The sequence below is a fragment of the Dromaius novaehollandiae genome, chromosome 19 (genome assembly GCF_036370855.1).
Source record: "Dromaius novaehollandiae isolate bDroNov1 chromosome 19, bDroNov1.hap1, whole genome shotgun sequence".
Lineage (NCBI taxonomy): Eukaryota > Metazoa > Chordata > Aves > Casuariiformes > Dromaiidae > Dromaius > Dromaius novaehollandiae.
The window spans coordinates 10,052,129-10,066,158 of NC_088116.1; the positions used below are offsets into that span (position 1 = coordinate 10,052,129).

At 36.7% G+C, this 14,030-nt stretch overlaps 1 protein-coding gene across 6 annotated transcripts in view; it reads left to right on the forward strand.

The window, feature by feature from the left end:
• The window catches only part of GTF2I (general transcription factor IIi), a 79,329-nt gene that overhangs the window by 54,116 nt on the left and 11,183 nt on the right, over positions 1-14,030 (forward strand). For all 6 annotated transcript variants that reach the window (XM_026107171.2, XM_064523447.1, XM_064523444.1 and 3 more), the window contains 12 exons: positions 2,672-2,743; positions 3,508-3,691; positions 4,018-4,076; positions 6,233-6,304; positions 6,833-7,016; positions 7,520-7,578; positions 8,201-8,284; positions 8,733-8,828; positions 10,451-10,516; positions 11,338-11,521; positions 12,156-12,208; positions 13,468-13,578. In XM_026107171.2, the coding sequence (XP_025962956.1) occupies positions 2,672-2,743; positions 3,508-3,691; positions 4,018-4,076; positions 6,233-6,304; positions 6,833-7,016; positions 7,520-7,578; positions 8,201-8,284; positions 8,733-8,828; positions 10,451-10,516; positions 11,338-11,521; positions 12,156-12,208; positions 13,468-13,578 (1,224 nt within the window). The remainder of the gene's footprint in view (positions 1-2,671; positions 2,744-3,507; positions 3,692-4,017; positions 4,077-6,232; positions 6,305-6,832; positions 7,017-7,519; positions 7,579-8,200; positions 8,285-8,732; positions 8,829-10,450; positions 10,517-11,337; positions 11,522-12,155; positions 12,209-13,467; positions 13,579-14,030) is intronic.

Below are 14,030 nucleotides of genomic sequence, written 5' to 3' on the forward strand. Positions count from 1 at the left end.
TTCTGACCACTTGACTTACATACTGCTGAAAGTAATACTTTTCAGCAGGTGCATGCTCTTACATTTTTTGCTTCCACTTAGTGTGCATCTAAAGGTAACAAAAATTGCCAAGTAAAAACAAGACTGCAAGAATTGATTTTTGTTACAGTTGCATCCATAAATTCATTTTGCCTCAAGCTGGAATAAAAAAAATGCTTAGTATGGAAAAAAATCGAGTTTTGAAGGAATTATGGCTTTGCATGGGTCATAGTTGGTAAATTACTTCCCCGGACTTGTTTTCCTCTTCGGTTTTATTCTCCTGTCAGTTTTATTCTCAGTCCTTCAGGGCTGCGTTTTGTTGATTGTCCTAGTAAGCTGAGTTTTGAAAGCTTGAAGCTGTGGTAAAAAACAAATTGCTCCCAACCCCAGAATGTAGACTGGCAAGCTTGACCTGGTGGAATTGTGAATTTTCAGTAATATCTGAGAAATTCTTAGTTCAGACAGGGATACAAGAGCATAAAAATGGTACTATCTGTATTACTGAAGCACTGTTATGTTATATTATATACTCATAATCTTCTGTTATAAAAAGAATATCAAAGACTGTGCTTAAAGTGAACATTAGGATCTAAATTAAGCAAGTAAATTATGTCTGTCTTTAAGGTGTGTGCAGGAATTAAGGTTTTCCTGTGCTATAAGTTAACCTACTGTTTTAAATCTTAATAACCTACTGTTCCTTAGAGCACCAAATCTGACTATAAAAATAGTAGCTAGGTTAATGACTGAGTCCTATACTTAACTGTTGTCTTATGTGGGTTTTTAAATTAGTCCTCTTCTGTTGTTTGTGCCATATTTAATATGGTTATACTGATTATGAAGACAAATCAGGTACATTATATATCCCATAAAAACCCTGCGGCTAAGAAAACTAGTGATAACCCATTTTGATTGCACTGTGTTATGAACAGTCACTTTATGTTGCCTGTCTTTACAAATTTGGAACGACTGTCTTTTCATGTGTAACCTGTGGGTTATTTCTGAGAGAACAGCAAATGTGTGAGAGCTGTTGATAACAGTTTGGGAACCCATCTCAGAACCCAGCAGCTGGCTCTGAGCTTCCTTTCCCTCGGTTTCCTCCCTATTTGGATTCCCTCTTTCCCCGTAGTTCGTCGTCCCCTCTGCTGCTCCTCATCCCTGCTGGGGAGAGCAGGTCCCATGGCCATCTCAGGAGAGGGAGAGCTGTGGACCACCAAGGTCCTGCTTTCTTAACAGCCTCGGCTAGCTCACACCTCCTCACGGGAGGGAAATGCCGTGGGGATGAAAGCTGTGTTTGTGACTGGCAGGAGAAAGATGATCAAGATGGTTCTATTACATAGCCTCAGCCCCGAAGCCCCGAGAAGAACGATACTGGCTCCAAGACAAACTGGTCAAGCAGTGATGATTTGTCTGAAGGCTCAGGAAATGGCTGAGGAAGTGCAAGTGGGTGACTATAAAGATGGCCGAGGCTGGTGCCATGCATTTCTGGAGCAGAAGCTGTTGCATGTGCATGCTAATTAAAACCCATAGCATGGCAGCTCGCTGGTAGCTTGTTAGAAAGACTGATGAGCTTCCACTTGTTAGTGACAAGCAAATATTCAGAAGAAGGAAGCAATTTGTATGATACGGACCAAATTCCCGGTGCTTTGATCCCAAACGACAGCACACTTGACAAAACAGGAACAAAAGCTGTTACCATCCCTACTACTGAATATGACAAAGCTAACTTTATCTTTGTGCTGTTGTTCTGCTGGAGGAGCAAAACTCAAAGCCATGATTATCTTCAGGTGGAAAGCATTGTCTCAAGAACGCTACTGAAGATGCTTAGGTGTGAGCCAATGAGCAGAAATGGTCAAGGGATTAAATGATGACAAACTGGATTTAAACTTGTTTTATTCACCCAGGATATGCTGATCTACAGAGCTGTCACGTTTATGTCTTAATTCATGTCTTAAATAGTGTCAAGGAAACATTTCAGAGAGTTAGAACACGCTTTTTGTCTTCCAAAGAAGGACAAAATTATTAGTCATTTGATGTAGCCATTAATCTCTGTTTTAAAAATACTATCCACAAAAACTGAGAGAAATGGATGCAGGAAGTTCAACATGAATATACAGCAAGAAGCAAGATGAAATGTGCTGCTATTGTAAAAACTTGCATTTGGGTTGTTGGTGCGTAGAGAAAATTGCATGAAAGCAGGTTTCCATCACCTCTGCATGCCAAATTGTGCATCGAATATCTAGATAAATTTTTAGAAAGTGAAACTGGGAAAAAACTATTTCCAGTGCCAAATGGGACCTGCAGATCGGAGGCGATGGTGAAAGCATTGCAGTTCTGGATGCCAGTGTGCAGGGTGTGTTTTGCAACAAGAGTGGTGTCTCTGGTTCGATGGACTTGATTGAAAATTTTCTACAGTTTTAAAATTTGATCATCTTTCACAGAATTATGATCATTTTTTTCTGGTTCCTAGTTAAATCTGTACTTTAGCATAGTATTACTTGGGTTACCTGAAAACATAGTTTATTGAGAGTATTTGTGTTTAAAAAGCAGTATTTTAAAGGAGATTGGATAGGCCTGGTATAAACTGCAGGACTGAAAATGATAACCGGAATAATTAGGGAGTGTTGTCTTTGTTCTGTGTCATTCTCAAATATAGTGAAGGAGGAGTGGTATGCCAGAATCACCAAGCTGAGGAAGATGGTAGATCAACTCTTCTGTAAAAAGTTTGGTGAGCACAATACTATTACTTTCTTTTCTCTCTTGGCTTTCTGTTTTTTGAAGGTTGCTTTCATTACTTCCCTTGAACATCGATATCAGTTAGACCTTTGATCCAAATATTTCCAAATATCCAATTTGATCCAATGATTTCCAAATATTTAAAATCCTGGCAGTTGAGTGAAAAAACAAAGTATTACTCTACTGTTTATACAACAAGCTAAATTCATAGTAAAAGAAAGATTTCTAAATCTCATATGTAAAGTTCTTCTATTTGCTTTCAATTCTTTCCTATTTGGATTTTTTTTCTCTGAAGAAGAAAGGACCATTTACTTATCTATATCCATTGCAGTAGCATTCAAATTAGAATTGGAACATTTCTGGGTTTGTTGAATTTTTATGTCCTCCTCAGTATAAAAAATGGTCAGCTTCCTAAGAGCTAGAATAAAATGTTGTTTCATGATGCTGTATAATAGATTTAAAACTTTGGATAAAACCACTGCATTATGTCCCAGTGAAGAACCTATTAATCTTCAGTCTGGCATTGTGACTGCCCAATGTAACATAATAAAATGTGAAATGTAACATAATACAATGTGATAACTCTTTATGTTTTTGATGTGCTGAAGCTTGGAGTCTGTTGGATTTCAATATTCTGTATTGTTCCAGGTTCTAATGTTATGATTGTAATAGCCTGGAGGTTTTGCAGTTTAGCTGGCTTTTAATAAAGATAAATGGCCAAACTGTCCAGTTACTAGATTTATTTTGTTTTAACAGCCGAGGCCTTGGGGAGCACTGAGCCTAAAGCTGTTCCGTACCAGAAATTTGAGGCACATCCTACTGACCTCTATGTCGAAGGTCTGCCCGAGAACATTCCATTTAGGAGCCCATCCTGGTATGGGATCCCTCGCCTTGAAAAAATAATTCAAGTAGGCAACAGAATCAAATTTGTAATCAAAAGGTAAGTATTTGGTTTAATGCCTAAACTTAAAAAAAGAAGAGGGGGGAGCAAACAAACTTGTCTTGTGTTTAATCAGGCACTTGCTTTCATTAAGTCATAAAGCATTCAGTCTTTGGCTACCAGATGGGCAGATTAAATATTCTGTGTTATAAAGGAAGTGGATATTTGCAGTCCAGATAAGAATCTCCCGAACTGTCCTTATAGCATTTTTACAAGAGGGTGAGATATATAATAGAAAAATCCAAACTTTTCAATTACTAGCATAAAAAGTATGTACTATTTAATTTGTGTTAAGAGTGGATAGATTATGTACTTTCTCATTACAGGCCAGAACTGCTAACTGTCAGTCCAACCGAAGTTACTCAACCAAGGTCAAACACACCAGGTAAGGAAGATATTGTCTCCAAAAGGGAACGTAAGGAATTGGTTGGACAACAAATGTGGATCAATAAATCATTTTTTAAAGAAGTAATCCTTCTGCGGCGAGTGTATGCCATGCTCTTCATGAGGTTTTAAGAGCCTAAATTGATCATTATGCAGATGAATGGCTTTCTGAATTATGCTAAAGTCCAACTGTCTTTGAATTACTAGAATGGATCACATTTGCAACCTAAGAGAACTAGAGTTACTACTGTGGCCTGATCTAAAGCTCTGAAGTCCTGTAGCATTTTACCACTGATTGTGTTGGGCATTTTGAGGCCTCTGTTGGTAAGGAATTATAATGACTGCTGAAAACATGAAGTGCTTTTAAAATAGGAGGAGAATCCATATTAATCCTTTCTTTTATTTCCTGACACAAGAGAGCGTTATGACTTAGCGTATTGATGTTCTCTTACTGTAGAAATGTATAACCCAGATCCTGTTATTTTTTTTAAGAGAATGAATCTGCTTGTGGTAATAACAAACCAAGATCCAGGGCTTCCTAGCTTTTTCCCGCCACTGGATAAACAAAGTGTGATTTCAGGAGATAACTGTTGAGGTTTCTGCGGAAGAAAAAGGAGAGAATGTGATATAATCATGTAGTCGGTAGTCTCCTTATACCATCACAACATATTGTGGATTCTGTTTAGACTTTAGGAAAGGGTTGATATTCAGCAAGAGGGTAGCTCAGTGGAAAAGATTGTGTTAAATGTGGAGCAAAAGAGAAAAGCAGCACCTGTTTTTTCAGCTCTCTAAAACCCTGAATATTGTCAAATACAACAGTGTAACTGACAGTCTGACAATATAGCGATAGCAGTAAGTAGACATGATAGCAGTAACGAAAGCAAAATCATCTTTCTGAAAGAACTGACATGCAGTGGTCATGATTCTTAAAATCCAAACTATTTGAATGTTCAGAATAGCTTTCTTATTTCATACTGATTATCATATTTTTCATTACCTTTTAGGTAAGTCTGGTAGTGCCGTTGCCCACAAACCTTTGCAGGGTCTAGGGTTTGATGTCAGACAGGGAAACACAGCAAATGTTCCCTTATGCTTAGAACCCAGTGCAAGTCATTTCCTCAGGCAAAGGCCAGGGATCTTCTTATGTGCTGATGCAAACCTGGCTAAAGAATAATATTAACCTTTTTTAAAGCAAAGTATTGTTCTGTTGCAAAGTAATAATCTGGTGCCCCCAACAGATAGCTTACAAACAGCATTTTTATTTTTTAAGTAAATTATTCAGTCTAATTCCATTGCCAGTTAGACTCCAACCAATGAATAGGTATAAACATACATGCAAATGTTAAACACTGGCAGAACAGGGGCTCACGTGAAATCTATGAAATAAGCAGAGTAGATTGCAAACAGTATTAATGCTACTCACCTTGATAATATAAAAAGCTAGAAATAAACCAGATCATGTAATTTGTTAGTTGAAAATATAATTTGGAACCTAAAAAATTCTGTATACCTTCCTTCATTTATGTTTTTTTTACAGCTCTGAGTGGTATTCGCTCAGTAGCAGTTAATTGTTATCTGTGGGTGATGACAAAAAGTAATGAGCTTAATGCTGTTTGTCAGGAAAGAAGTGCCTTTTATTTCTGCTAGTGTGTCCTTTGCTTCCTTCTCCACCTGAGCTACAAATTGTCTGCTCTGGCTGGCACTCCTATAATCGACTTTCATTTATAGCAGAAAATGGGATTGAAGATGATTTTTTATGTTAATCAAAATGTTCAGCAAAGCACTCCTTAAATCTTCATGTTCTGTTTAAGGAGTGTTTTTCTTATGCACTGGAATTCATTACTAATTCCAACTGTATCAGAGCTACTAGCATAATACTTCCCTGCATCGAAAGGCTCTGAAGAGCAAGTTCTCCCACTTGGGACCATGATTGAAATTTGTAACTACATTTAGACAGATCTTCCATTATGTATAGGGAATTACATACATCACTTAAGCTGCTGTTAATAATCATTACTCATGCATGCCCTTGTCTACTCTGATGTGATTGTGTTGAAAGTTTCCAAGTTCTTGGATTGAAAGAAATGTGTTCAAATGTACTACTTTATCTAGAAATTGGATAATACTCTATAACATGTATCCGTTTGTTGTTTTCAGTGAAAGAAGATTGGAATGTCAGAATCACAAAACTGAGAAAGCAAGTAGAAGAGATATTTAATATGAAATTTGGTAAGTTAAATATTAAATTAACTATATTATAATGCTGCTTTGATTAAAACTCTTCTGTAAAAGAGTTTTAAATTTTACTGTACATAATTAAAGATTAAAAGTGTGCTAGAATGGGAGAAAGGAAATCTTGACTTCTCTTACCTAATTTTTACTGACTTTTCCCTATAACTGACTTTAATGACTTTATAACACCATCCTAGGCCATACTTCTTCAATTGTAGGACAGTGATAGTGGTATGTATACAAAAGGATTTTGGATCAAAGAAGTTCTCAGTGAGGAAAATAGTAGATACTGCAGATTTAGACAGCTGTAAGGAGACTGTAACAAGATGGACAACGTCCCCATTTGCAGTGATTCTACAGAAAATGGTGGAAAATCTGATTAAAGGTTTCTCTCTTTTTTTTTTTTTTTTTTTTTTTTGTTATCTCTGAGTAGAAGAGCTTCTGTAAGCCAGGCTTCTTAAAATCACTTAATATAAAATACCACCCATTTGAGTGTGTAAACTATCATTAAATCTTTATTTTCAGCCCAAGCTCTGGGGCTTTCAGAGGCAGTGAAAGTTCCCTATCCTGTATTTGAATCAAACCCTGAGTACTTGTACGTCGAAGGCTTGCCAGAAGGAATCCCCTTCCGGAGTCCCACATGGTTTGGAATTCCACGCCTTGAAAGAATTGTCCGTGGGAGTGGCAAAATCAAATTTGTTGTTAAAAAGTATGTTTGTAATTCAGTTATTTTTACTCCTGATTTTGAAATTATTTGATTTTCTTCTCAGCAATTTTAAGTTTTAAATGCTACCGAAACTCTGTTTCCATGAAACAGAAAGAACATTTTGCATATGTTTTATCTTGTGAAAGGATATACCCTCCTTATAAATTTAAATAAATGCATAATTTGTGTGCATGAGTCATGGATCTAGGAGAAAAAAATGGCCCTGTACCTGGAAGCTTTTTTTCCTTCTTTTTCCCCTCCCCCCCTTTTTTTTTTGCCTGAAAAAAGCTCAGAAGAAAATTGTAGAGTAGAATATGTAGCTTAATATTTTCTAACTTCTCCTGGTTATAGTATATGGAGAGTCACTATTCTACTTCTAGTAGGAGTTTATAGACAGTTGGTGTTATATAAATTTGAACTCATCTGAATTCCAGTAAATATGTAGTATTATGCTGTATTTTTCTTGCATGTGTAATTGATTGGATTGTATTCTGTTCAACTCCTAGGCCTGAGCTTGTCACTTCCTATTTGCCTCCAGGATTGGCTAGTAAAATAAACACTAAAGGTAAATGCTTAAGTATTATTTGTTGCTGTCACTTTACAAATACGCACTTTCTGCTTTCTTAGCAGACTGAGGGATCTTTATGTGTTGAAAATACAGGGATTGCAGACAAAAGGCATTACTTAAGATGAACGTGCATAGTAGCCTCTAAACTAACTATTATCAAAAAATTTACTCAAAACAATAAATTTGGATTTTTTAACTTGAGACTATTCAAATGCAGAAAATGGAATTTATACAATTTCTACAACTTCTGTTTTGCTTATTAAAAGCGTTATTTAACTTACCTGTGAATTGAAGTAAATAACAATGAAGTTTCTTACGGAAATAATTTTTAAAAAGTCTTTTAAATTAAGTTTTCTCTAATAATAACAAAATTACTTCTGAATTACTAACTTCTGAATTTTTTAGATAATAAAATGTGCTAAAGCTCTCCCTTACACTTAAACACAGCTTTCCCAATGTCACTGTATTGTTCAGATTTTACAATGCAGACTATACTAAGTACAGGCACAAGTTATTTAGTCTGATGAAATTTTCAGAATACAGATAGTTTTTGTTGGCTATGTAGAGTACACTTTACAGAAAGTTTGTTCATTACAGCTTGTATTATGTTGATTTTTAGCAATGAGTCCAAAGAGTTCAAAAAGGTCACGAAGTCCTGCAAGCAATTCAAAGGTCCCAGAGATTGAAGTTACTGTTGAAGAAGGTATGGAACAAATATTAATATATACTATTTTAGTGGAAGAAGTTTTCATACCCCATAATTAACTTATGCAAGTTCTAATCTTTACCTCATGTAGCAGACTGTTTCATTTCAGGACTCCAGATACACTCCAACTTAGATACAGTTTTATTTCTCATTTCTGAATAATACTAGATTCTGAGAAAGTGATGTTTTTGTCAAGTTTGACAGCTTTCTTGGGCCTTTTATTCCAAGTAGTGATGTGGGACTGATGAAGTCCTGAGCAGAGAATGACAGATGTGAGGAACAGTATGATATGCTTAATTCCAACCCTAAAAGACTTTTTGAAGAAGGTTTTTATTCCACTCTTAATCCAGAATTTAAGTTCTCTCTAGTAGTGTGATATATTATCCTTTTCATATGATGGCTTGCTTCTGCTCTCTGCATATATGTATGTAATGTGTTTCTACAGGTCCTAATAAACCACAAACAACAGACATTCGAACTAATTCTCAAACAAATGGATCCAATATGGGTTTCAAGCCACGAGGAAGAGAGTTTTCTTTTGGTAAATACTTATGGGATTTAGCATGCATACATTCTATTAATATCAGCATTGACAATTTTGGCAATTTTGTAGTATCAGAGATTATTTGCATTTATGTTTTATTCTGCAGTTAGCGAATGACTGAAGTTCTTGTTTTCATGTACATTCAGTTCTCCATCATCTAGAGTAATGTGCATCTGAGAAGTTCTGGGTGATGTACAGAGAATGCTGTACAAATGCAGCAAGGTCCATGAGGTCCTTTCAGAATCTGTTCAGAATCACCCCTTCCAGGCTTTTGCTGTCTCCTGGCGAATATGTGGGTGGCTGCTACGTTATTTCACAATGCTTCAGATTCCTCAAGGCTTTGCTGCCTGGTGCACTGTACCACCAGAGTGCAGACACCCAGCTCAGATCTCATATTGTGCGTAAGCTTAAGACCCCCCACACCTGAATATTAAGGATCACTGTGTAGAGATAGCCGAGTAGCTATGTGGGAAGTAGGATGATCTGAACTAACATTAATAAGCCGTGATCTATTAGAGCTGATTTGGGGAGATCACGATTACACCTCTCCACTGCTGCTAACTCCAGAAAATCGGTAAAGGAGAAGCCAGATAGCACTGGAAGCCATATAGTTGTGTTTATGAGCTTTGGGTCTGAGCTTTTTCACCATGCAGGACCAGATCTGTTTGTACACTCGTCTAGCACAGACATCTTTACAGCTACAGCAAGGTTACTTTGCCATACCTGTAGCTTCCCCCACTGAATTCAGAGTAATTGTAAACAGTTCACAAGTGTCGTCAAATCTTTTTTACAGCATGCTTACATCCTGAGTTCATCACCCAAATCATATATAGGAATTTGTTGTTGTTCTTTGTTTTGTCCCCCACAGTTTCTTTTTGGCCCTATGGTCATAAAAGAATTCCTTACTCATACTCAGCCAGAGTTTAGAATGCATGTAAGATATTGCTTTGGAATGGCTATTTCTGTTGGCATGGACAATGTTACTGTTCACAGTTGTTTCCAATATTCTCATCATTGTCAAACTTAAGATTTTTTAAGTGTTATTCTGCAACCATTTGAAACTTTCCACTGAATTTTTAGTTTTGTAGAGCAGCTGTGGATCACTTACTACAGCCACAAGAAAACCAATTTAGGAATTGCTGCTGACCAGTGTCAGCAGCAAAATGTCTAGCTAGGTGGATGTTTAATCTTACCACTGTGGCTGAAATTATTCTAGAGCTTAGTTTTCCTGGGGGAAGCATGTGTCTTAGGGTTAGGTCATTGAATAAATGAAGAGCTTTCTGTCAGTAATTTGGGTGCTGGTTTGGGTAAGTAATTTGTAGTCTCCTGATCCTGTAAATTTGAATTGCCTTTGGATTAATTTCAGTAAATGCCCTTCCTTTATCTATTAGTATTTTTCAAAGCTTTAGGGAAATGAAGCTTTGTATGGATATAGGTTTAGACTGGGGCAGAATGTTTCTATGCTGTTTGCAGAATGATAGCCATTTTGTTCATTTTAATTTAATGATAATCCGTTATCAGGCATAATAAGTAATTTATTAAACATTTATAAAAACCTTATTTGGGGACAGATTCACTCTGTGAATGTTGATTTACTTCTTCCCATTTTCTCTTGCCAGAGGCTTGGAATGCCAAAATTACTGACCTAAAGCAGAAAGTTGAAAATCTTTTTAATGAAAAATGTGGTAAGTTTACCAGTTCCTTTACTGAGATGCCTTTCTTATGAACACGCAGTTGGACGTGTCATGGATATGTTCATACACTTATTTCAAAAGTCCTACAATCCTTGCATGCTCTAGGCTATGTTCTCTCATTCTTGCATAGCTTGCTTGCAGTTCTGTGTCAAATTTCCACTTACTTTATTTGGGCTTGGAAATGGAGAAGTTGTGGTTTGATTGCTACTTTTTTAATGACCCGGAGACCTAGTCATTGCCCATCCTGGCACATCTCTCTAAGAATTCTTCATTCTACTTACGAATGAGAATTTGCATGATTTCAGCTGCTGCATGACTTCATTCGTCATGGATGGTATCTGGAGAAACATCTAACCCATCATATTCAGTCTCTTTCTGCTGCACGCTGTTTGGAAACTAAGGTCTTCACTCTTGTGAGTGCAGTTTTTGGAACAGTAGCAGTAATGTCACCTGGTTTTGGTGCAGTCCTCTATCATAGAGACAGGATACCTTGTCTGTAATAAAGCAGAGTGCAGATGGGAAAGTCTTGAATGTAGACCAAGCCAGGGGCATAAGCTGTCTATAAATATTAATATTTTGAAAAGCAAATTGTGGTTTAATTTATCACAAGAGAATGAGTTATGTTCAAGGTACCACATGTGCATTTTGTTCCTGCCTATTCAAAGCTATCAGCAAAAAAAACAAAGCCTGCTTGTTCCATCTAATCTAGTATGTATGTGCCAACTATTATGTACAGTTTCTACCTGATATGTTTTGTTTATAAGACACATCAGTGGTCTAGCTGGTAGCTTATTTGCTCTGTTGCATTTCAGGGGAAGCACTGGGGCTGACTGAACCAGTGAAGGTCCCATTTGCGTTATTTGAATCCTACCCAGAAGATTTCTTTGTGGAAGGCTTACCGGAGGGAGTGCCATTCCGTCGACCTTCTACCTTTGGAATTCCAAGACTAGAGAAGATCCTGAGAAACAAATCTAAGATAAAATTCATTATTAAAAAGTAAGACTCCCATGTGTCTCTGATAATCTGTTCTATGAGAACTGAACTGTAGCCTGAGAAATAAAATTCATTTCCTTGAATTGCTAATTTCCTTTCTGAATGGTCTAAAATACACACTGGAATATTTTTGGTAACCCAGGAAATTTTCAGAAAGCATTTATATATGTGGAGCAAGACACATTCATCTCTCTTGTTCTGAAAGATAGTCGCAGCCTGTTTAGTGAGGAAGAGCCAGTCCAGATTTCTGAGTTCACTTCGGTTATCACATCACTGTTTAGTTCCTATTACATGGAGCGCCTAGAGGCTACTCTTAGCTAAAACTTGGCAGCAATATATTAAGGGCAGAGAAGTGTAGATTCATATATTTGGGGTTGTAAGAACTGATTTTTCTCATCTAGAATAGGCTTAAATCTGTGTTCCAGTGTAGAGGCAGTGGCAAGAGAAGTTCTGGAGACTTAACCATTGCATCCTAGATCGTCTGTTTGGCCTAGAAGAATGCTGTGTGTACAGTATCAGTTCCCGTCTTTAAAATATAAATATTAGAATATTGCTTTTTTTTTTTTTTTTTTTTTTACTGTTGATGAAATGAACGTAATTTTGTTGTACCTGAAATCTTCAATCTGTTTGTTTGCAGGCCTGAGATGTTTGAGGCAGCACTTAAGGAAAGTTCTGCTAGAAGCCCCCAAAGTGAGTTTTATGAGTGCTTAACATTCTAGATAATAGTCTCTTTCAGGGATTAAATACAAATGAGAAGTGCTGCTTGGTGTTAATGAATTCCTGAAAATTTCATTCTATATTGTGGTTGATTTGGGGGTGTTTTAGATGAAAGAAAAGCATTAACAAGCTGAATTCAAGGCACAGTCTTATGTGCCACTGGCTCCTATCTGTAGTAGATCTCTCTACTTTCAGGACTGTAAGACTACTATATTTTCTTGTCTTCTGCATAGTTCCCTAACTCTTGCATTATTCCATCTTCTGACATGTCTTTCTGGTTTTCTGATCAGCTTTTTGTAATTGAATACTTTACAACAGTATTAGATGCACTGCTTATGTTCTATACAGATGTTACGGTGCTTTCATTCTAACAAAAGAATGTGGTATATCAAAAATCGTAGCTTCTGAATTACACTGATGAGATGGGGAAGGCAATAACCATTGCCAGTTTGCATATAGCTTTGGCAAGGGAGTAGTAAGATTTTTGAGTTATTCACAATAAAATAATCTTATCTCTAATCTGTGTTTTACTGCCTCTTATCAAAATGTGACAAATGGTGTGCGATTTGCAGAAGTAATTCAGGTCTATAGAAGAATTAATTACTCCTGATGCCTAGGTGATTCTAAATGAGAAGTGCTCCATAGAAATGAGTGAAGATGGCCAGTAGAATATTGTGTCAGCAAAAGGCATGTCATGGATTAAATGAATTGAGTCATATTGTTATCTGTTATTAGGGGTTGGCAAAACTCTACTGAGTTAGTTGAACTATGCTGGTTTATGCCCCGGGACAGTGCGACTCACAAATATAACTCTAAAGGATTTCATGCAGTGAATAAACGGATCAGTAGATGTTACTAAATTAACCACAAGTCCTATGATTTTTTCCTCTTTACTAAAAAGAACAAAATATGTGATTCACATAGACTTTTTTCCTGTTTTTTGAAGTCTTTTCAGAAAACCTGCTAGATCATGATTAGCATAAGCTTTAATCTAGTCCTTTCTCCTCTTGGGTTGGTAACGGGAAAGATGCACACTGTACACACTACCTACTGTGTACCCACAGTAGGTATGGTGTGTCTCATTGAAAGCTGGTCCGATTTTGAAAATGGGAGTGGGTCTGTTTTGAAAATGTTGCCTTGTATCTGTTACTTTGCAATATTTTCTTTGTATATGGCTTGCAAGATTTTGGGCTCTCCACAACTGTCTTTGAAATTCATTCTCTTACATCTAGGAAAAAATAACTCATCCAGTATGGCCATTACAGCAAGCACCACAACCAATACAGTGGTGAACACAGCCGCTGGTGTTGAAGATCTTAACATCATTCAAGTAACTATACCAGGTGTGTATACTGTCTGGTTACACATCTTACCTTTTGTGCTCTTATTTTTATATTTGTTTTGTCTGCTGAAGTTTTCTTCCTACAGTCGAGTTGGTTTACTGAAATACAAGTGCAGTATATAAAGAGCATAATTTAGTGGTCTGCTTTTCCTGAAAAGTTAAATATTTTCTAACTGTTATGACTGTCAGTTCAGTGACATCTCTAGAACATTCTTGGTCCAGTCCCAAGTTAAGAAGTATCCTTATTTTTCCATTTATTCCTCATGTAATAAATTAAATATTGATTTGCAACTTGTGTGGCAACTTCAGGAGACCAGGACTTGGACTGAATTTAATAACCATGCAGGCTGAACTGCTTTGTCTTAAACAATACTGATTACTACTTACCTGGACATATGTTATGTTCATTAGAAACTGGGGAACCTTGAACACCACGTCTACCTATTGAATGTC